Genomic DNA, 25,541 nt, shown 5'->3' on the forward strand with positions numbered 1-25,541 from the left:
CCTTAAATACACTTACTTCTATACATGACATGAATAATCAGTTGAAAGCACAGAATGTCCCCCTAGTGGCTTTCTTAGCCATTTTAAATTTCGAGGATGCTGTCTCTTTCTTTCGAATAAGATTTCAAGAAGGTAGGTTATGTCTTTAGTTTGCTCGAAATTTCATATTTTTTTACACTGAAATACAGCTTATTTACTAAGCTTCATAGATTATATTATAAAGACTAAAGGTCAGTTTTATATTATTGGATATGGTAACATGAGTGCATGTGTGCTGCATTACTGTAACTTCTGTATTGTTAGCCAGGCATGGCTGAACGGTCAATATAATAAAAATAATTAATATATATAAATGTATAATGTTATGAGATTTACGCTATTTAGTTTAAACATTTATGTTTTCGTGTTATAAGTTGTAGTCATTTTAGAATGAAAAAGGCATAATTTATATTTATTTCCTAATTTTTTTAACATGGTTATGAGATCTGTCAAATAGACCAAACCTGTACAGAGATTCATTACTGAAAATAACTGATAAAATATACAGTATTTTTCTTAAGAAACGTTTGACAACTATCTGGACATTATAAAAATTTTGCATTTGAAATTTGAAAATTTTCTGATGCACAAAAATATTTTTAATCTTAAAGTGAAAATTACTTTGCATATTGGATAGGCAACATGTGAAAAGTAGAAAAAAAGGCATGAGAAAAACATTGCTTTTCAAACCTTAAGACTAAATAAAAAAACTTGATATTTTGTGTATGAATGCATTGTAATGTTTACTGATAATTTGCCAAATTTCGTGAACATACGCTTACTAATTTAAAACTTATAGCATGATAACTAGAACAATCACAAAATGGTTACGAGGTCAGTCCCAGGGACTGAGCCTGTGCTGAAAGAGTTAATCAAACCATTAATATCCTAAAACCTGTATATGGAAATGGAACTTTCGTACATCACAAATGTTACAGTATTAGATTAAAACTTTAATGTCAGTGTATGTTACTAAATTTGACGTTAAAACATAGTTCATGGTTCAAAATTTATATTTTCTCCAGAGGCATTGCTAAGTACATAAAAGATTCGGGGCTTGGGAATTTTTGGCATTTCGGTAGGATATCGATCATGGTTTTCTATTCTGATTTTTCAGGACACCAACTGGTGATTTGGGGCATGGGCCTCATGTGCCAGTACCTAGTGATTCCTCTGATTTTCTTTATTTTAATTTCTCAATTTCAAACGAAATATCAGACACATTCTCAATCTTCAGTTTCCTGTGTCACATGACATGTCTGTGATTTGAATTCTCTGTTATAGAATTTTATAACTTCAATATACAGTTTCTAACCAATCAGAAAAACAAGCTGTGCATAATTATAAGCAAGAATATAGAATTTAAAGCTACACACACTTAGACCTACACACCATGAGATAAAACTGGAAATAATATAATGTGTAAATAACTTGCTCTACACAGTGAATGGTTAAATGATAAATCATATAATTATTCTGATTCAGTAAATTGTTGGCTTTTTATATATCAGTGGAGACTTTACACAATCTATTGTAAATTTTTAGACATTTGTCATGGCCAAAGTTGTTTTAAAATGGTTATTGGTCTGATGATTATTGCAAGTGATAGATACTTGGTTAATTTTACTACTTCATGATACTGCATTATAGGTTAATACTTGTTTTTATGCTATTGCTAGTATGTAATGTTTCTTTTGCAATTTAAGCCTAATGTTATGTACAGCAGTACTGCAGCCAGCTGGAGTTGATTAGACTAGGTTAAGTTGAACAGGTAAGGGTATAAATATTTGGTGCTTGCAGTTGAACCTTAATAGTAATAGAAATACAGCAGATTAACTCTATGGTGTCCAAATTCTCGATCAAAGAGATGGTAATGCCAATCTCATAACATTTTGTTACAAAAATAAAAGTAGTGGGTGAAATTGTCTGAAATTTGACAAAAACATTCCTAAAAATAAAATGTTTAATTTCGTAAATTTCTTACTATTTCTAATAAAAGTTCATCATTTCATTTAGTTATTTGCACTTAGACTCTGAATAGTTCACCAGCAAGGTGATTTTTATATAAAGTATAAAAATGCTATTTTTAATCTTACAGTTTCACATTTTCTTTGTATCATCTCTAGAACTTTATAAATGAATATCAAAAGTTTATATTTTATTTTCCATTTTCTCTACTATATCACTAACTATTTATTATTGTCAATGTATGGTGAAATGAAATGTTTAATATTAACAAATGGAAATACACAAACATACCTTTTAACTCTCTGTAGAAATCCACTAGAATAGTTGTATTTTGCTTATATGTTATATGTTCACGTCTTTATATTTTCCTTCCAAGTTCTTCGTCTATTATCATTTATGCAGATACATCAACTGATGCCCATGGGGCTTTATGAAGTTATTTCGGCAGACTCCACACAGAGACATGTTGCCGTAACAAGATGCCGCTTATACATGCCATCTTCTTTATAACCTTTCACAATCCAAGCAACAAGTTAAACTTATAAAAATCATTAAACCATTCAAATAAGATTTTTAAATCTCATACAATAATAATTAACTAAAATATAAAAGTAAGACCTAAATACAATTTAATTGTATATCTAACTATAGCATATTTAGGTAAGAAACCACCATAAATGCTATAGTCAATCAAGTATACAACAATACTACCATTCCCCAGTGGCACAGTGGTATGTCTGCAGACTTACAATGCTAAAAACTGGGTTTCAGTACCTGTGGTGGGCAGAGCACAGATAGCCTATTGTGTAGCTTTGTGCTTAATTCCAAACAAACAAACAAAACAATACTACCTGTAGTTACATCTACTTCAATACAAAAACTGCATGCCAATTTCAAATTAACTGTTGGTGGAGTACAGTGTAAACTGAGATCTTTATAACAAATATATACACTTGTGTCAACTAACTACATGTACATTTTATTCTCAAAGCAAAGTATAGAAGGTGGGCATGGCACCCATCAAGGGTTGGAAAATTTATGTCTGTTTCCCAGACAAAGCAGGTACAGACTTTGAATCTCACCAGTCAAATAGGTCAAACACACATATTTAGTGTCTACATACTCATGTACATTGTCAGTTTATGTGGCCAAGAGTGAACTGCTGCTAAAGTCAAGATTTATCATAGTGCAAGAATCATGTGACACAAAAACTGCAGTTTAAGTATTTTTTGAACGGTTTCCTTTGAAATAAAGTAATTAAAACTTAGATAACATAAAAATTCAAATTACATTACAACATTAATTTCCTTGACATATGTTGATAGTAAAGTAGTTTAATTAATTTTTAAATGTAATGCAGTACATGTGCAGAAAGGAATTTAAAAATGGTGCCAGGCACCAAAGGGTTATTCCAGTACCTCAATTCTATTCTGTAAAATAGTATTTAGAGTAGAGTGAGTGGTAGTATAACTTGGTTTCAGGTTCATTGCTTTCTAACAGGTGAGTTGGAAGCAATTTGCAATAAGTATGAGTTTCCAGAGTTGTTAAGTAGAGAATAAATCAAACACTTACAGCAAAAGAGTAGAAGCAAATTCAAAGTAACTAGATAAAATCTTTATTCACAGTAATGTGTTTCTTTGAAGACATTTGATTAGCCATATTTGAGGTTCATTGTTATGACTGTCTGTTGAAGCAGAAAAGTGTGAGTGAAATACAAATATAGTAAACAACTGAAAATTTAGCACAGCTTAGTCTGAAACAACATGCAAAAGAATTATAAAGGAAAGCTAAAAAAACAGGATTAAACAGAAGACATGTAGATAAATTTATAAACTGATATGTCTTGGATAGGCTAAAGAATAATCTTTTTTTTTTTTTACAGCAGATTCATTTATCCCAGTCTGAGTGATATTTACTGCAGTACTAAGAAAATGCATCATTAAGTGGTGGAATTGAACCATTTTTTTATTTTAGAGCAAAGTTTCATTAGACTGGACTATCTGCTATGTTCACTGAAAGAAATCAAACTTCTGATTTAGATATAGTAAGTTCACAGACTCATCATTGTCCCATTAGGGAACAGACAGAGAACCAGCACTGCTGTGGTTCTGGCAGATAGATCACATTTTGTTCCTACCATTGAGCTTCTTAGTTTTTCTTGAAAAATGAAATGTCAACTGTTTTACGAGCAGTGACCAGTGCTTCTAATCCTGTTAGTTTTGCCTCTTCAACAACAAGTTACCTTCTGAAACAAGTTAGATATGATATGAATAAATAAGTAGTCATGCCTGGCTTCACAAATAATTCCGGATTACATTGATATAGCTAATATAAAAATTATAAGACTACAAGTAAATGTAGGCAACATAAAATCCATTTATAATAACTGCCTTGTTTGGTAATAATATTGAGATAAAACATTCAGAAATATATGCAAATTTTAGAAATAGCATGATCATGCAATGTAAAGAAATACATTCCTAAAGCAGAACTACTGGAAAACAACTGCTATTCTATCTTATCTTTCCTTTTGAATGAACATTTAATCAATGATTTGACTCTACAAAGACTGAGCCACAAAGTAATGAATGTTCCAATTGTCTCAGTTGCGAAATATTTTTTCACCAATTCCACTGAAAATAGTGAACCCACTGTGTTCTATTTGCATGTTTGTTTCTCTCTCTCTCTCTCATTGTAAAATTACATGCTTAAGAATATTTCAGTTTAACATCAAATCAAAAGTATTCTTTATCATCTTGCATTATTTACTTTAAAAAAATTATTTTGTGGACTAGTAGCATTGATGTAAAGTAGTAGGGCCAACATAAAAGGACAGTCAATGGCAAAAAAAAATGACTACATGGGTGAGTGATATACTTGTTTTTCTTATCTATTTTTTATTTATTATTATAAAAGTAACAGTAAATGTAAAACTTAGAAACTTTTAGGCTAGATAAAGTTAAATTAGGTAATATAAATAAATATAATGATAATAAGAATAAAATGTTTCTACAAGATACATTTGCTAAGACTAACAGCTCACAAGTAGCACGAGCTTTATGTAATTTGGTTAGTGTAACATTTGCTTCATGTTACCACATATTTTGACACTTCTTATGGTGGGAATTTTAAAAATTATGGTCCAAAAGGCAGTAAAACAATAAAAATTAATTCTAAACAGTTGTATAAGGTTAAAAAGTTTTAAACTATTTAATGTAAAGAAATATTGTTTACTGCTACAATATGAAGTAATTCTAGAAAGAAAAAATGGTAATTTTAATATATTTTATATTATTTTATGGTGGTTACAAGGTTGGTCAAATTGATCTAGTCTGTATTGAGTAGGAATAGAACAAATAACAGATTTATCGAAAAAAGAGAGAGTTAAACAAACGGTCCAGATCATCAGCAGGGACCCATCACCATTTGGGGTCTGGGAGCAAATGCAGCCTTGGATAGTTTATTAGTTACATATAGTAAACACTATTAATGAAGAGTGTGATCTCTGTGAGTACAAGCTGCAACTGTGATAGGCCTAACTTTTTTTCACTAAGTTAGTTCTTCAAATAAAAATTCGCATAGTTTTCAAACATGCATTTTAGAACTCAAGATTATACCATGCACTACAATAGAATGTCCCAAAACTAATATAATTTAACTAGCTTTCCAACAAAACTATAAATAGGTTCAAAATATTTCATTAGCTACTTGGAGCTCAAGACCAGCCATAAAAATTAAACAATCTGTGGAAATTGACTACCTCTGTTCACCAGAAAGAAGTAATTGTAATAAGATTTCTGTAAAAGCAAATAAGCTCTCTTTTTTTGTTTTATTGGTTATAATCATATCTTATCAAATAAGGACATGCAGTTTTGATATATTTCTTCAAAGCTAAGATAAATGGGAGGCATTTCACTTGTAGGTTGAATAAATTAATTTATATCTCACCAGATCCATATCCAGATCTATAGTTCATGTTTGTAATTGATTTGACACACTGAAACCCATACAAGGGGAGAGGGGAAATGTAAAAATGAGAATTCCAAAGTGAGGTATCACATGACACAGAAAGGTGAAGATTGAAAAATTTTCAAACTGGAAGTGAAATAGATAATACGCTATACAGAAAACATCATAATATGATATAAGAAATCAGTGAGAACTACTGTGAAAGAGAGGATGTGACAGGTGGGTGTGGCAAGTGGATCTGATTTTCAGATTATGTCTCCACAAAAATAATATTGAAGACTGTAAGAAATAGAATTTACCTTAGTAGTAACTATATTATAATGACTAATTTACATTCAGTTCCATACTTCTCAAAGGAGTGAAAGATAAATTAGTGAAAGTGAAAAACCTAGCAAACAAATGTTACAATTCTCATGCTAGGAGAGATCGAGGATTTGTTTTAAATATCTCTTTATGAAATTAAGAACGTAAAACATATATAATATTAAAATTATTAGAGTTATTATCTACATTCTGATATCAAGTTTTTTTCATATACGTTGATGATAAAGTAGTTTAATTAAATTTTTAATGTAATTATATAAAAAAGTTTAGACATGCAGACTTTGACCTACCTGTAGCAAGAGGGTTAAGTGTAGACTCCATAAACTTCTTTAAAGCTGTAGGTTCATTTCACAGACTGAACAGCGTATGACAGAATGCATAAAGTCCATCCTGAGCACTGAATGTCTTATTTCTGCTATTTTCATCCCAGATCCAGCATGTTGAATGAGTGGGTTCCTTTCAACACTTTTAGAATTTTTTTCATAGGCAGAAGCAAAAAGATATCTATGCATGTCACCATATTTGCCCACCTAAGTCTATACAAAATTTTGGTTTTTCCTTTCTATTTACTAAAATCACCACTGGAAATGACCAAGCATTCTTAGAGGGTTGTATCATCCCATCATTGAAATTTTTGTGCAGGCAACTGTCCTGGTTCTCCATAGAAGCCTGTATGGCTGTTCTTTTATGGAACATGCATCACTTGTATATGTTTGAAGACATAATTTAATGATGTTTCAATTATAAAGAGTAGAATAGGTTATATTAAAACTACTTTGTGGACTTATTACATTCCATGTTGCCACATTTGTTTTTGCACTATCTGGTTACTGTGCATCTTGATAATAGCCCTGCAACATAGTTTCCATTGCAAAAAGCTCCATTGTATAGCTGCCATGTCCAAACCATCTCAGTTTTACCTGCATGCATTCCATAATCCATCTAGTGTACAAGGATGACAGTTTCTTAGTGTATGTTTCAACAGTCCAGTCACACAGAAATCCAGAGATATGCAGTGGTCAAAGAGGAGGTATGACTGGAATCATTATCTTGGTTAAACACTGTTGGCTTTGTTTCCAAGCATAGATCCTTTGTGATATATTCTGTACTGTTGCCTGATTAACTTTGACAGATTTTGCCATTAATTTTAAATTCATGGATTGTTACCTCTTGCTTGCTCCAAGACACCACAGTTTGCTTACTATGGCTAGGATATGACTTGTTGCAGGTCTCTATATATATGGTTCTGTTTCCCCAAGTTGAACTATGTTCTTTTGTTTTCAAGTGCCATTAAGTATAATGTATGTCCTTGTCTTAGACATTCTAAATTGCCAATCTGAAAACATCCTTATGATCGGAGTGGATGAATATTTTGTGTTGAAAAGGACTGTTTCATACTCTTCCCAAAAGATATTGATTTTCAATGACTTTAAGTTGTCAGTTCACCACAACATTATGTCATATTCAATATTGGTTCAGTGTAATGTACTCAATCGTATAATATTTTTCATTTAAACCACATGCTCTTAACCTTGTGTGTGATATTTCAAAACTTTTTTTATTCAATCAGTAATTGCTTTTAACCTTTATATGTGAAAAAATTTTAATTGGAGAAGAAAACTGAAACTTCAAAATATCTTTAGGGGGCACTGCTACCAGCATATCTTTGATTTCTGGTTCTCTGGGACAGGCCTTAGCATTACTATCCTTTGATGAAGACTATAAGAAGGTAGGAAATGGTTTTAGACTATTGGACTGCATATAAATATTACAAGAAATATATACTACTTAGAAGTATTATGATTATTATCCACTGTTCTATATTTTGATGTTTGTTTTCATATTTTATGAAAAGGTTCACATTAACTGTTAAATCAAATATTGTTTTAGGGAAAAACTGATGTTTAAATTATCAGTAAGATTTGGCTTATGCTGTGTATATGTGTATGTTAATTTTTACTAACTTACCAAATAGAGTATGAAGTACAACTGAAGTTTTCTGCAACTACTAAAATATACAAACAAATATGTGGGTGGGGCAATGGGTGATAGACATGCAGTTAGACATATAGAGTAAATCTACTTAACTTTACTTAATTAGAAACGACAGCAGCATATACATCAAGCATCAAGTTCCTTGCCAAACACACTTGCTGTGGCAGCAAAAGGATTTGTCATGGGTGTGGCACTAGGATTGTCAGGAGTTGTTGTGAAACCTGTGACTGGTAAGTGGTGAATGGTTCATTTAAAATGAAAGATTTTTTATGATCTTTTAATATATTTACCTTTTCCATGATATTAATTTTATCATAAGAATTTAAAAGCATTTTTCAATGTTCTTGATATTTTAGATTTCAAAATTTGTTCATGTTGTATCATAATTTTTATTTCATCTTATTGCAAAAGCTTTAATAAAATAGGACTTGCCCCCCAGTTGCACAGTGGTATGTCTGCAGACTTACAACGCTAGAATCCAGGTTTTAATACCAATGGTGGGCAGAGCACAGATAGCCCATTGTGTAACTTTGTGCTTAATTACAAACAAAATGGGACTTCATTTCTGTTTCAATGAGTAATATGTATTGTGTGAAACATGGAAGACTTACTGTTTCAAAAAGAAAATAAATTCATTACATTTAGGTATATTTTTGATTTTGAGATGTGTTTATTCACATGTAAAGCTGCAACCATTGGGTAAGTTACAGAATTTTAGTTATAAGACATTTGAAAGGAAATATCTTGCTTAACAATAAATCAAACTGAGGCAGCAAAGAAAAAGAGTCAAACTAATATGCAGAACAAAAACATAAAATATATGTTTTAACAGGTGTTGTAGTTTTGTTATGACCACACTTTGTTGTGGCATTTGCTAAGTTACTAAGATGGTCATCTTCATGTATACTTGATTAACAACTCTGCCATCTAAAACAGAATGGATAATTTTTTTTATAATTTTTGTCAGTATTCCACAATCTTAGGTTACCCATGTTAAAAGCTATTTTTAAAATTTTACATTTTGGGGAAATTAAAATCCCTGCTCATATTTATCTAAGGAACAACATGGCTCAATGGCTTCTTGTTTTGGACTTGTAGTAAGAAGGTTGTGCTTTTGAGGCTAGCCCATGTCATGCTGTTGTGCCGTTGAGCAACACTTACCTTACTTGTTCCTGTCTACCCAGCAATATGTTAGGTACTGGCTGTTAGCTTGAGGTTAATCTGCAGTGGACTGGTGTTCCATCTACGGGCATGAGTCACCATTCTCATCCACTTGTGTCACTTGATAGCATGGCAAGGATTTAAGAATCTAATTTTAACTTTATGCTTAAACATGCAAACCTTTTCAGTTAATTTGAAATTGAATATTTTGATATTTCATCCTAAAGAAGCAGGCCATCTTCAGGAAATGTATGTTTAACAAGAATTGTAAATTTAAAGTGTAACAGTTATTCTTGATAGTGCACGTGTTGAGTTATAAATATTTGATATAGATGGTAATGAATTATTTACACAAGAACTTAAAAATTAAAGCACATAAAAATGAAAAATATAGTGTAAATTTACATGGATTATAATTAATACAGATAGCAGTTGTGCAATATTTGTTTAAAGAAGATTTAAATTTTTGATCAGTATGACTTCTGCAATTTTTCTTCTATTCATATCAGTTTAAATTCATAGAATTTTAATGTTGTTTTCAGATATGGATGTTTCGTTTCTTTTATATGTTGAAAAACATTGGATAGTTCTTTAAAGTGCTGTTATCCTTGAGTTTAGTTCTCCTCCAGTTTCATCTAAATGAGATCATTACAAGTGTCACATTTCATTTCATATATTCCTTTGTTTTGGATAATTTCTTCCAACATTGTTTCTTATGTTTATTCTTTGTTTTTGTATGATTAATATGTTGATGTTAATTTTTTGCTTTTTTAATGAACCATTATTATATCCAAACTAGAATGTCACTGACATGTTTGATAAAAAATTTAAAAACTTAAAAACCTCTATGTTACCCCTCAACTTTGGTATGGCCTGCATGCCAAGGAGAAAAAATACAGAAGACTGACCATGCAAGTATAGGTTGTTTGTAATGTCTCTGTAGTATGTAACCTATACACGAAACAAAAATTAAAGTGAGGTATTAATAAAATGCAGAACATCTGCATGAATATTTTCAAAAATTCACCTGGACATACACAAATACAGATAGTTTTTCTTTCTAGTTATGGAAGGGTTAAACTTAAACTAGCAGTTTTAATAAACCAGTTATTCATGAACATAGTGTAATTTATTTTTGGTAAGATTATATACTGTTAACATTGTAAATAATAGTCTAGAATTTGAGGTTTTGCTAATTCATTTAAACCAGAATTTTATTTTAGTATTTTGTGATTTCATGATATATTCTTCTTTTAAGTATTCATTCAAAGCTTCTGAAGAGATAAACTGAATAAAATATAAATGTTTGAATAAAAAAATTCATAATAAATATTTTCTTCCAACTCATTTCATAAATTTATTAAAATATGATGACCTACTTGGTTTTGTATCTTGGTTTTTGATATGATTAACTTTAAGTTTTATCAAGAATCTAGAAATTGCAAGTGCAAAAGACCTCTTAAACATATCTTCAATCCACATTATAGGTAACTTCCTGTTATTCATTGATACCATCTAAAAAGTTCAACAGTAACTTCTCTGTTAGACTCGATTACAAAAGTAACCCATTCTCCAGGACAGTTGGAGTGAGGTGTAACCAGCTTTGGCATTGCTTATTCCACAAGATTATGTACATTATAACTTTCACTAACTTTCCATTTCAGGACTATCAGACCATTAATTTTACTCATCATGACTTGTGATTTCCCCAATCTAAAATGTCTAAATTTAAACTGCTTCCTAGTGTGTGTGTTCTTGCATAGCATAACATTTACCCAATACATGCTGAGCTTATGCCACTTATGTATGTCAAAAAGTAACCATACATATATCCCTAATTTGTGGCTTTTATTACAAGAGATGATCACAAATATTCAACACTAATTCCTAAGTCTGCCACAGTACATAATAATGCATATCAGTAGTAGGTGTTACTTCACATGTAAGAAAAGTTGAAACAAAGCTTTTCTCTATTTAACTCAAGGTTTAATTAATTCTTTTCTGAGATTTTCCCTTTACTTGTCATTTATGAAATTTTTGATCATTTTATTTATTTTTCTGGGCCATTTTTTACATACGAAAAATTAGGAACATATAGCCTCACATTCTGTGAAAATCCTAATAGTTATTTTCATAAATGTCCAGTAATTTTTCTCTTTAGGTGCTCACCAGGAAGGAGTTGAAGGATTTTTTAAGGGAATAGGGAAAGGATTGATGGGACTAATTACAAAACCGGCTGGTGGAGTGGTAGATATGGTCAGCATGGCCTTTGATGGAATACGAAGGTAATAAACACCATAACAGAATATCTATTGAAAGGATTCTAAGCTACATAAATTAGTTCTTATCTCTGTTTTTTGGTAAAATCAGGTATTTTTTCCTCTGGTAAAACTTTTTTTTTTTTTACAATTTACTTATTATTAAGATTTGTTGCATATAACTTTTGAAAAATGCTAGAAATTTTGAACATGTGTATTTGTAGATATCTTATGGAGAAGATTTTACAACAAATGTTAACTCTGTAAGTTACCAAATGCATGACTGTTTTTGTCTTACTGTTTAAGAGCTGCAGAGTTTGGTGAAGATGTTGTTGTTAGACTACGATTACCACGTTTCATCAATCCTTCTCAGGTGAGTACTGAAATTAAATCATTGACTACACTTCTATTATTAACATAATAGCAAATAAATCAAACTAAAATTATGTTCAATACTTTTGGCCTCTTCCTTACAGTTTAACACAATGCTTTCTTCAATTTAAGCTTTTGATCTATTGAAAACTTCTCAACACTTTGACTCATTCAACACTTTATTAATACCATTTACATCAAAAGTTTCTCTATTTCTAAAAGTATGGTGTGAAGCCATAATTCCTGTTCTCTGATTTTTCAAAATAATACTTAGTTGATTAGTCTTCTAATGTTTGTAAATTTTCCATGGTTGAAAAACTTCACTACTTTATTTTCCTTATTAAGCTGTTATGTTTTGGTATTAAATCTGCCATTCATTTTCTGTCTCAAGATTTGAAGCCATACATATATATGTATGAAGTTAGTTTGCTTTTTAATTCAGTCCCTGATTAATTCAATCTTAGGGTCTGAAGCCATACTCCCCCTACATGGCTACAGGGTACAAACTCCTACTTCAAATCAGCAAAGGACATTATGCAGACAGTGATAGATATTGGGCTCATGCTGCACTAAGCAAGGAAGAGAGATCAGATGTAGCATTGATCACTGATCAGTATGTATTTTTAATATAAAGAAAAACACTTAAAAATTAGGCAACAAATCTTGAGCATGTTGTCTTTCTAAAATTAGAAAATCAACTTGTTTAAGTATTTAACTTGAATAATATTGATCTTAAGTTCACAATATACAAGTTGCTAGATAACACATATAACCAACTGATACTAAAATTCTACCCTGTTAGTTGTATTAGCTTCTTTTTTTTCATTTTTGGTAGGTCAGTAAACAATGAACAGGTACTTTAGGATTGAAAAATTGCTAATGTTAGTCCTATTTTTAAGGAAGGAAGATAAAAATTCTCCTGGAAATTTTAAGCCAGTTAGTCTTACACCTATAGTGGGAAAAATTCTAAAGAGTCTAAAAAAAGAAGCTCTATAAAATTATCTAACAAATATGATCTAATAGAAGAGAGTCAACATAGATTCAGTACAGGGAAATCTTGTTTTACTAATGTGTATCTTCTTGTTGTTTTTTTGAGAATGTTACTTGTTTTGCTGTTGATGGAAAGGGTGTAGAGTTGGGGAACTAGGATTTAACAAAAAGTTTTTGATAAGATGCCACACAGAAGTTTAGCTAAGAAAATCACATCATTGAGTTTGGGAAAGACTAGTTATTTGAAGTGTAGGATGGCTGCGTGAGAGAAACCAAAGAGTTGTGATTAGTGGAATTCAATCAAATTGAGCTTTTGTTACTAATTATGTACCTCAGGGTCAATGGTTGAGCCTTTACTTTATCTTTTTTACATTAATAATATTGCAGGGGGCTTAATTAGTTAATTAGTAAACTTTGTTTATGACTTTTTGATATATTGAAACATAACTTCTTAACACTTTGACCCATTCAGCACTTTATTAATACCATTTAAATCAGATTTTTTGATAGATAGTTTAGACAGAGTATTCACACTGGGTTGACTGTGAAATGGGTGGCAATTGCCTATTAGAGAAACACTTACAAAAATATATTGGTGACTATATAATCTACATATGCAACTCAAATATAAAGGATGATGTTTCGAAAGTCTTGAAGGTGAAAGGCAGAAGACTTTTGAAACGTCATCCTGTACAATTGAATTACATAAGTAGATTATATTGTCACCAATATATTTCTACAAATGTTTCTCTAATAGATAGTTGCCACCCATTTCACAGTCAACTCAACATTTACATCAATTGTTTCTCTTCCAAAAACTATGCTTGTTGATTGAATGTTATGTATGGTTTGAAGCCATAATTCCTTTTATTGTATTTTTAAAAATATTATTTGATTAATGAGCATTTTAATTTTTGGAGTTTTCCATGATTTAAAAACTGTACTACTTTATTTTCCTTATTAAGCTGTTATTTTCTGGTATTGAATTTGCCATTCCTTTTCTATCTCAGGATTTGAAACCATACATATGTGTACATCAGTTAGTTTGTTTTTGAATTTAATCTTAGGGTTTGAAGCTAAAATTACGTGTATAAGTGATTTTTCCTTGTTTAATTCAACCATAGGACATAATTAGCTAATTAGTAAAGCTTGCTAATGACATTAGATTAGGGTATTTTTAATTGTGTTCAGTACATTGAGGTACCATGGAACAATTTTATTAATTTATAAGTTGGACAACTAGTTAGTAAATGACCTTTGATTATATAAATGCAAGAAATGAATTTGGTTCTCATAATTTTGGTATGTTAGTGGGGTAAGCTGTAGGTTAGATCTCAATGAAGTTCAGTTTTTGCCCCAGTAGAAATAAAATTTAGTTACTGTGGGTATAAATCCTTCTTTGACCTTAGTGTTTTTAGTATTATTTTACTATATTTTCTGTTCGAAGAAACTGAATTGTACTTATACTAATATTTTTTGTTAAACTTCAAAAACAAAACATTTAAATCAAGCAATAAATATAAAATCTATATTAATCTTTACTGTTGCTTTAAGAATGAAACATTAAATGAAAGTATTTAGTCTTCTTAGACTGATTGAATAATTTTTATTTCATAGACAGCAAAGAAAATGAGTTAATTTTATTTAATTAACTTCTGATCAGAGCAAGCTATGTCCTTAGAGTGAAACTAAAAATTAACCTGGCAGTTAATATAGCTAATTAAATAATTATGTTTCAACTTATAAAAATTAGAGTGTATTGTTTCATAAGTTAGATACCCTTGCTGATAATGATATTTTTTACCATAATCTCAATAATATCTCATGAGGTTCAGCCATCTTAGGAGATTTAGATTAGTCCTAACTACATATATGAAACTAAAAAATATAATTCTGGAACTAAATGATTTGGGTAGCATTTCTATAATAATTCTCTTTAGATTAGAAGTAAGAAACATCTATTATTAATTTTCATTTTCTAATTATTGTTTTTGGTGTTGCTGTGATGTTGAATGGACTATGTATGTGAACAATAACCTAATCAGGAGATACTGTATTTCAGTGAGAGCTCCTAGAAAAGTATTATTCTCAATTGGGTTGGAGAGTATCAAGTAAAACTCACATACAACTTTTCTCTATGTCTCTTTCAGCCACGTCTTTCTTTTAGAGAAGTGTCGATTCTGGGGTGGATGGGATGTTGAATGGGTTGTGAACTTAGACAACATTTTGAGTGTTCCAGTCGTTCAGGGTTATCATCTTGTCATTAAAGTCAGACAGGTATGGTGTAATTGAGGCCACACTTACCGTTGAATAATTGTAAGCAGTATATCAAGCTTATAAGTTAGGTTAAAATTCAGGATCAATTGAAATTTCTTTTTTTTAATATTTTGTTTACTTTAGAAAAACAAGTAAATAACTAAATGTCTTTCAGGATGAGAACTTGCTCAACTTCAGTGGAGATGAACGCTACATTAAGAGTAATGACCCACAAGTTCTAGAGTGGCTCAAAGAGAAGGTTGAGAAGGTGCTACTTGTCAACATGGAAGACAGACCCTGTCCAACATTGGTCTAAAAACAAATCATTTGATAGATTGTTGTAATATGTGTATGTATTGTTACGTGTTCATTACAAGTCCTTCTTACTTAGCTTACAGAGAATGAAGAGTTCTTAATTAGGTTTTTGTTGTATATAATAATTATTATATTAAATTTATTTCATCACTAGGGTTTGTAGCCTTACAGTGACTCTTGGCACATCATCTCAATGTATCTATAAAGCTAATGCAGTTCCTGCCTCTTGTAGATGCACATATATATATATATATATATATATATATGTATTTTAGAGTATTAAATATTGTTTTGTTTATGTCACAAGAGGTTATAGATATAAATAAACAATGCAACTATTTTAACTCTTCTTATAACAGAAGCTTAACTTTTTTGCTTTTTATCTATTCATAACAACAACATGTATCAAACATATACTTTGCTTATAGATACAGGAAAATGTTGTATTTATTGTTTTGAGATCTAAAGCAAATTTTTGCATACATTTTTCAGTCTGGTACAGGTGATTATAAAAATACACATTTACCTACCCAGAAAATACTTATCAAGATGGTTGTGTAAACCTGTTAAGTCAGTCAATGTCAGTTAAAAATAATGAAATAATAATGTTTACTATGATGAATGGTTCACTGTCACACTCGTATACACTTAGATCAGTCTGTAAAGATTAAATGTATTAAAAGTGTGGGTAACCTGTTTTATAATACATAGAGCCTCATTAAATCTATATAACCACACATTTAAGTTAATCGTTAAGGATTAAACTTAATAACACAATATATACTAGTGAGTCATAGGTCCGAATCCCATCACCAAACATGTTTGCCCTTTCAGCCATGGGAGGGTTATAATGTGATGGTCAATCTCATTATTTGATTAGAGTATCTCAAGAATTGATGGTGTTTGGTGTTGACTATTTGTTTTCCCTCTACTTTATCACTTCTAAAGTATGTATGGCTGGAACAGATAGCCCAAGAGTATCTTTATGCAAAATTCAAAACAAAACAAACCAAGTTAGTTAATAAGTGCAAAACTATACTAGCACACACATAAAGATTTATTAGAAATTTAACATTAACATGTAAAGTGTTATGTTTACTGAAATACTTACCAGTAATTATGCTTACCAGTATAATTAACACTAAAATCAAACATGTAGATCAGTCAGCATGAATTAAATTTAATGTTCCAATATGTTTAAAAAGTATATAGAGAGATCATTCACTATAAGTAAACCAGTCAATATGAATTAAACATTTAGAGAATATTGATAAGAGACTAGTAATTATAAATTACAAGGATGCACAGGAAGCTTTGTCTGTATGGGTTAAACATACCTGTGAGCTATTGTTAATACATAGTAAATTACACAGATTAACACAAATCTTATACCCAGTAAATTTGTTAATATGGATTAATATTACACCAAACCAATAGAGTATAAGTAATGCATTTTAAGTTACTTAGAGATCAGTTAATATAAGTAATGCTTTCTTATCATACAAATAAGTCAGTCTTTTTGGATTAAATCTAGTAATATATTGTGATTCATGGCATACTAAAATGTACTGAGAGTAGTTGATGTAATAGGTCTGTCAATATTGATGATAATGTATCAACACACAGGTTGACCTTTCAGCGTAAGTAACAATATACAAATGTACAGATAGTTATTACACAACTTTGGATTACTTTATGGGTAACAGTTTACTAATACACAGGGTGAGCTGTCTGTATGAGTAAAGTTAACATTTTTTGTATGGTTATGTTAGTTCATATGGAAGATGATGCATTCATTAAGTTTAGAGTTTGTGAGGATAGGAAATCATCAATTACAGATTTTTTACAACTGATAATAGATAAATTCACACAAGTGTCTGCGTAAGACTAACATAGAAGTAAGGCAGTCATTAAATACTTTAATACGTGGGTATGTTTGTCTGGTAACATTGGCAACATTTCACTTAGAACATGTAGATTAGCCAATATGAGTAACCATAAATTACCACGTTGGTACAGTACCTTCTCACGAATACTGAAGTGAAATTTCAGTAAAAGTATATTATATAGGAATGAAATAAGAGTAATTTATATGTTGATTATTTTATTTCAAAGTGATTAAGAAACACCAAATATCTGTTAGTTTTATCTAGTTTTGATTTTATAATACTGGTCTGTATAAAAGCATTTTGAAGCATATTTTCATATTTGCACTTGGAAGCCTGTAATACATATATTAAGATTTTTCAAATGTTAATAATAAAAATTCCACTTGTTCTTATAATTTGAAAGTAATAAAAAAGTAAAAGAAACAAAGTAATGCCTTTTTTGGAAAAGTCATTTTTCTGCATGAAAAGTGGAATACTACAATGTTTGGGCACAAAACAGCAGATATAAGCATTAGATTTTAGAATTTCATTTTGATATAATTCTACTTTCTTACTTTGGTTTTCTTTGTATAATTACAACCTGTTTCTTTCTTCCAAGTTTAGTTATATGTTTTGTTTGTAGTTTATCTGTATCTTTGAGCAGTTCTGTTTTTGGTTACTGTAGATGTTTGTATAAGTGTGTTACTTTCAATTGTTTCGTTGAATTATAATGTATTTATTGTATTTACGTACTTCTTTGTGTTATATTTGTAGTGCTTTTGACTTTTTCTTGTTAAAATTATGTCTTGTTTTGTATCTTTTATCAGTTTGTACAATTTGAAATCCCTAATGGAATAATTAATAACAATATAGAAAAAAACATTTTCATCAAACATAATTTGTATTTATCAAATATAAGCGTACGGGTTTATTTTTGTTTCTTTATATCTTTGTTTAGTCATTTCTTTTTTTCTGTCTTTGTGGAATTATGTTAAAAATTTTTTTTTTGTATCTAAATAATTGCAAAGCCAAAACATTTTCATAAGAACAATTTTCATAATATGATAGATTATGGCAAAATTATTTTATAATTATTTTTTAATCTTTTCCATCATTTGATTACCAGTTATGATTTGCCACAGTAATGAATGGCATTCATGCAGACCTTATTTTTGTGCCAATATTTCACATTTATTGATTTAGGTTTAAATATTTTGAGAGAAATTAATTAATTATAACATGATGATGTGATATAATTTTATATTGTCATTTGGTTATTCCATTCTATTATCTAATTTTTTATTATCCCATCTTTAGGAATCCCTAAATTGTGAGAGCACTGTTTTTTCTGCAAGGGTGTATGTTATTTTATGTCATGTGACATTGATGATGAAAATGTAGAGGTTCTTCAGCTCCAGATAAAAGTATTGTTTTGATTTGATATTGAGATTTTGAATAAATCAGAAAGTAATGATACATTCCCACAAAATGTTTCTGTGTATCACCTTTTTGTAATTTATGAAACAATTTTTTTTTTTAATTAGCCAGAATGTTGTATTCCACTTAACTCAGTATTATTATTTATTGGTGATTTTTATTCATAGTACGAGTACATTTTTTTATGTATTGAAATATTGCTATATAAGTTTAAGAAAATACAATCAAAAGATAAAAATAATATATTAATTAAGCGTTTGTGTGTGACTACTGACAGTACTGAGACAAAGTGCAGGTGCTTGTAAGACATATGTTTATTACATGAAAGTAATCTACTCAATTAAGCTTAGTTATTTACTGCTAGACAGTTCAAAGAGTTGGAAAAGGAATGAAAAATAATTATATTAGTACAAACAGCTGCAGATTGTGAAAAATGTAATAAAATATGAAGTTAAACAAAAAATTTGTTCACTCATAATTCCGATCATCAAGGACATGTTTGTGGAAATGAAACTTTGTTGAAAATTAACTTTGTAACATTGTTATGATTTATAAGAACCCTGCATATAATTATTTTGAAAAATCATTTTAGGAGTATGCTTAATAATAATAATACCTTGTTTTGAGATGTACTTGTATAAATCATCCATTGTTAAGTTAATTGCTTTGAATTTAAAGTAAACAAATTTGGAGGCAATTAATTTATTTCCAGAACATGTAGTGATTAATAAAACAAAATTAGATAATTTTCTCTTTAGAATTATACATTAGAAGAATACATGTATAAAATCTCAAATTGTCAAATTACCTGTCAGTATGTATGTGTTTAAGATGTACGCATGATTTTTGTTTTACTGGTAGATGTTTCTGTATTAGTTTGTACCTAACATAATGTGTGTAAGTGGATTATCAAATACTATTTATGCTTATTTGTAGCTTTAGAATGATTTGTTAAGTAAATCTGTAAGATCAGTTGAATGAGAACATGCACAGAAGTAAATCTTTTTAACTTACCTCAATTTAATACATAATTACACCTAACATATAGCATGCAACAAGGCACAGTAAATTTTCACATGGTTACCTGTGTAATGATAATCATTATGAAATTAAAGTTTAAGCATATAGCTATTATCTGATTTATATGTGTATTTTTTTTTGCTATTGCTATATTATTGGCAAGGTTACAAACCAGTTTGCCAATTATGTATGAACTTTCTGGTATATTTCGTTCAGAGAATTTTGGGTATCATTCCAAATAAACTAAATTACTCTTATTTGAAGAATGGTTTTTATAGCATTAAACCTATAACCTGTTATTTTAACTTATTACATCCATTTTCGGATTAATAACTTTCATGAAAGATAATTTATAAAGTTAGCATGAGAGCAGAGCCTAATTTTGGATTTCAATAGAAATTGTGATGGGTTTTAAACATTTATCTTTGTTAATTATTTTAAAAATACACTTTTAAAGAAAATATTTTTATTTTATTTACTTTCACTTAAAAAGAAGTTTGGAGTACCAAAACTTTAATTACAGAAGTCAAACAAAATTTACAGGTGTAGTCTAGAAACACTGGTTCCTTCATACTTGAAGTAAACAGTGGTGCTCGGTGGAACACAGGCTTCCTGCCTAACATGATTTTTGAATTTAAAAAGTTTTATGATAATATATTTATCTTAATTCCTAAACCTTTTTTGACTTATTCCTGTTTTTCAATCATTTCTTTGCTCAATATATATGTTGAAACATTTTAAAAACTAATACAAAACCACTATAACAAACTACATTAACATCAAATGTATACTGTCCCCCATAATGTTTTCATTTGATTTTTGGTTTACACTGAACCTTTCCATAAAATCTGTTTAGTGGTTCTAAAAAGTATTTTCTTAGAAGATAAGTAGAATAATTAAAGTAAGATTTCTTACAGGACTTGGTAAAGAACAATATGTATCACAAAGTGTAGAAAAGTCTCTTAAAGCATCTTAATCAACTACGTATACATTGTACAGTTCAGGTGATATTAATCAACCTTTTACTTGTATACCCAATTTGATAAATACACTTTGTGACTAATTACGTTTGGAATTGGCTTGAAGAGATAATGAAGAAAACTATTACAAATATAACATTGTAACAGATGTACAATGTTTTGACAAGGTCTTGTACCTGATTATGACAAATTATCGTACCTTTTAATTATTGTTCATTTGTTACTTTATTATAAACATGTAATAAAGTTTCTTTCATTACCCATTCAAACCATCTTCAAACTTTATTGTCTACCAGATGTTCTAATGGCAAACTGCTCTGTTGGAAGAACTTAATTTTGCTAGGTTGTATTATTCTAAATTCTGGCATTTGGTTATGGTATTTTGTAATGAAATGGTGTAGGACAATCGATATGTCATGTTGTATTAGCCAGTTTCATTTAGATTCTCAGTAAACCATATGATCATCTTGTGTTATACTTTGAAAATTAAACCTATGGAAAAATACTTTGTGAACCAGTGTTTTCATTCTCCTGTTAAAAGGTTAAAAGTATTTATGTGTATAAGTTTTTCAATTTGTTCTCGTGGATACTGCTCAAAACTATTGACTGGATATATCAAATTTATTTGGTATGTTACCACAAAATTATAGATAGAATATATGTCATAGTACTGATTGGCTTTGATATCACAAAGGTACCATGATTAGATTTGATCAAATTAAAACTTTGATGACAGAACTACTGATTGCTTATGATTTAAATTACATAATTACTAAATTCATATAATATAACAAGCCTGTGAATGGGGTAAAATACCATACATTATGCACATCAAAAAAATATCTTAGTGCAATTTACCAATTTATTTATTGAATATAATAGGAAAACTACTGATTGGACAAGATATGACACAATTATTAAAACTATGTTAAATTTGTTATGGTTATGATGCATGATGTTATTTTTTGTTTGAAATAAAAAATTCACTTCAGCTAATTTTAATGTACATATTTTCATAAATTTCATTTTGTTTTGAATTTAATAAAGTATAACCTAGTCTCACTTATCCCTGGCATAGTATTTAGAGTACTAAAAAGTAGGTATTTTTTTATTTTATTCAAGCATTGCCCAACTGATTGATTGTTGTATTCAGCAGTGATGCACAGCATAAAAGAATAATAAAATCTCAAAATAAGTTGTTTGCAATACATGTGTTTACAAATAATATAAACACAAGTGTACTCGAGATGTTTATTGCTAATACAGGGTGAGGTATTTTCACAAAATGTTGGATGATATTTTGCTCAGAAAATTACTCAACAGTTCAGAAAGTAAGGGTTGGAACACCTTTTCAGCTGAATTTTTAAACAACAAGCAATCATCCTCTCTGGTACAAAATGATGATATCCTAAGCACTGTATATACTGATACTAGCCATCTTAACTGTTTAATAATCAAGTGGTTATCACCTGATATCCTGTAAATATCTCGATGAAACTGTAGTAAGGGTAATATTGTGATGGATAATTTTTGTAATAATAAAGTGGCAGTCACACGATGTAGTACATACGTTTCATAGTGAAATATCACATGGTAGCTCAGAAAGCAAGGAATGTTACTTACTTTCAGTAATTAATCTTGTAATCAAATGACTGCCCTAACGGCTGGACTTGCAATTAATCCTAGCTGTATCAATCAAGAGGTTGTCATCAATGTTGTGGTCAACCATAAGAGCATTCTTGTAACTCTTTTTCCAGATACTTCCTTATCTGACTCATCTTATACATCCAGATAAGTATTTTCATCATCTAATTCGTCATTATCTAAGTCGGAATGGTCCAAAACAGTGCTCTGATCATCCTTCGACTTGTTTGTTTCGTCCTCTGATTCCTGGTCTAGCCAATGTACTAGAGGTTTTATCAGTAAAGTATCAATGTATTCCACACATGTATATGCACCATGCAGATATTGTAGCTTTATTGTGCATATACCAAATTGATGCGTACAAGATAAGAAAGAACTTGTCCTACCAGAGGTGAAATGTTTCTTTGCTATTGAAACTATTAAAATCATGACTAGTGTCAACATTGAAAAGTTAATTCCTTAACTGTATTACTTTTCTTTGGCTATATTGGTTATCTGATACGGCAAATAAATTGGTATAATCACCCAACAAGTCAATGACCTTCTTCCACTGTGTTGAAATGAGACTGTCTGCACAATTTTCAACCAGCGTCCTCAGATGTTTCAATAATGATATACTTGCCCTTGGACAGCATTTGATGGAAACATAACTAGCATTATTGTTAGCTTTGGTTATCTTTGTACCCACTATGTGGACGACTGTTACACTTGGAAGCTAGATAGTTGACGGCCCATAATTTCATAAGAACAGCGACGTTTCATTTGTCCTTGGACAGGAAACGGGGTATTTCATGCATTGGTTTAGATAGTGGTACCAACACTTTAGGCTATGTCTATAGTAAACCAATGAATACTGCTTTGTGTTTACGGATACTCTGTGACTTCTTTCACTGTTTTGGCTAGAACCAAATGACTTTCTCATGGAAACAGTTTACTTGTTGCTCAGACCAAACTGACAAAATTTTCCATAATACAACAATCAATGACAGAACCAAGATGGGAGATGAATACATTCATTCCGTGGTTGAAATTCCATAAGGGCCAGGTTTTCTTAAGTGTCCAATTTGACGTTGCTAGTGTTCTGTGGCAAATTTCTCTGATTACGTAACTTACATAAACATATAATAATTTCTAAATGATAAATGGTAGACAGAGCTTTCCAAACATATATAATATGTTGAGTTCGTGTTAAGTTTTTCCAGCAAACCAAGGAAATAAACAGTGGTGGGGTGTTAAAAATAGCATGTCGCCAACAGAAAAATTTAATTTCAAAGCAATAACACAAAAATTTTAAGTATGACTCAAGCATTTATTGTGATTAATTAGTAAACATTTATGTTTTCGAATTTGTTATTAGGTAATTGTCCTATTACTTTTTCACATATAAAAATATCCAAAATAACATGCCGCTGTAATCATGTGTTCTCCTTTACGGTTATATATTTTCAATACAATAATTAAAAGGTTTTGAATGAATAAAAATATTAGAGTCTAAAATCAATTTGGGAAGTATATAAGTTGATTTGATCATACCCCAAACCAAGGATATCAAGAGATATTTTGGGTATATCTATTTGGAGCAGCCACCCAGTGGCACAGCAGTAATGTCTGCGGACTTACAATGCTAAAAACCTGGTTTCGATACCCGTGATAGGCAGAGCACAGATAACCCATTGTGCTTAGCTTCACACAAACAAACCATTTGGAGCTTGTAATAGAATTAGTTGTTGTTTTTTAAGCACGTGATCTCCTTTACGCATATATCTTGTGTATATATTTAGATTATGTCATTTTGTTATATCGTTATACACAACAGCAAAGACATTTGTTGTTATCAATAACTGAAAGGTTAAGAGTGAATTGCATTATTCATAAAAATCACTGAACGTGAAATTGCGTGAACTCTTTTACATGTTCTCCTTTATTTCAGAGGGGAATATATAGAGTGCATAATGCTTTTCACTTCATATTTAGTTTTCACAATGTGCAAATGATTAGGGTAGGGTGGATTTGAAATGTATTAGTCACAAATCAACTCATTTTCCTGCAAAAAAGTCTTTGAAGATGGGATTACATAACAAGTGTGTATCTCTAACTGTATAACTAACATGCAAATGGTGTGAGTGGTGACAGTTTTAGGTTTAAATGACATAAATTATAAAGCTAAATCTGAGAGAAATAATTAGGGGGTTATTTATAAAAACAGATATTCGGAGACATGGTGAGATGCATGTAAAGGAGTTCACAGAATGGGTAAAGGAAATCACCATTTTAATTCAACTCCTTATAGATGCTTTGCACTTCTTATTATAATGCCGCATGATAATAAAAGCTTACGTTTATGATATGTGGAACTAGTCTAATACAAAATAACTATTCTTATTAGCCTGCTTTAGCTGGATTTACTGTAGAAATGTAAAGGAGATCACATTAACTTCTACTCCTGTCTTTGCTAATATACAAAGGTGGTATGCATTTTGGTGATGGGTTTCATATTTGTATTTTTAGAATGGATGGTAAACAAAGTCGGCAACTGAAATATTATCACAGAAAAAAAGGCAGCAGAAGGAAAACCTTCTTACAATTTGTTAGCTTTTTGCCTTTTTATTCTAGGTACAATATAATCTGGTAAAGAAGAACACATGTAAAAACAGTAGTCATCTTCATCAAGGTGGGAAAATATTACAAAATGTATCACGAGTGGTAGATTTTTTCAACGTTTTCCAGTTAAAAAATGAACACTTAAGAAAGCCTGGCCCATAAACCTAGTTGAAGAAGTGCTTATTCAGTCACGTATAGTTTTCTTGCGACAGCGGAAGTCACGTGAATTGTATCGTTGAAGTTCCTCGGAAAGAATTTCTACCGGAAATTAACAAACAACCAGATACGTAACAAACTGGTGTAAGAGAGTGGGACAGAAAAAAAAAGAAGATGATGGAAACAAG

At 30.2% G+C, this 25,541-nt stretch overlaps 1 protein-coding gene across 1 annotated transcript in view; it reads left to right on the forward strand.

Annotated features, from left to right (window-relative positions):
- Positions 1 to 21,449, forward strand: part of LOC106461581 (vacuolar protein sorting-associated protein 13C-like) — a 219,273-nt gene extending 197,824 nt beyond the window's left edge. The window contains exons 47-54 of the mRNA XM_022388591.1: positions 7,944 to 8,029; positions 8,402 to 8,525; positions 11,618 to 11,741; positions 12,021 to 12,087; positions 12,551 to 12,699; positions 15,227 to 15,353; positions 15,508 to 15,681; positions 18,833 to 21,449. Coding sequence (XP_022244299.1) covers positions 7,944 to 8,029; positions 8,402 to 8,525; positions 11,618 to 11,741; positions 12,021 to 12,087; positions 12,551 to 12,699; positions 15,227 to 15,353; positions 15,508 to 15,648 — 818 coding nt within the window. The 3' untranslated portion in view covers positions 15,649 to 15,681; positions 18,833 to 21,449. The remainder of the gene's footprint in view (positions 1 to 7,943; positions 8,030 to 8,401; positions 8,526 to 11,617; positions 11,742 to 12,020; positions 12,088 to 12,550; positions 12,700 to 15,226; positions 15,354 to 15,507; positions 15,682 to 18,832) is intronic.
- The last annotated feature ends 4,092 nt before the right edge of the window (positions 21,450 to 25,541 follow it).

This window comes from Limulus polyphemus, unplaced genomic scaffold (genome assembly GCF_000517525.1).
Source record: "Limulus polyphemus unplaced genomic scaffold, Limulus_polyphemus-2.1.2 Scaffold992, whole genome shotgun sequence".
Taxonomy (NCBI): domain Eukaryota; kingdom Metazoa; phylum Arthropoda; class Merostomata; order Xiphosura; family Limulidae; genus Limulus; species Limulus polyphemus.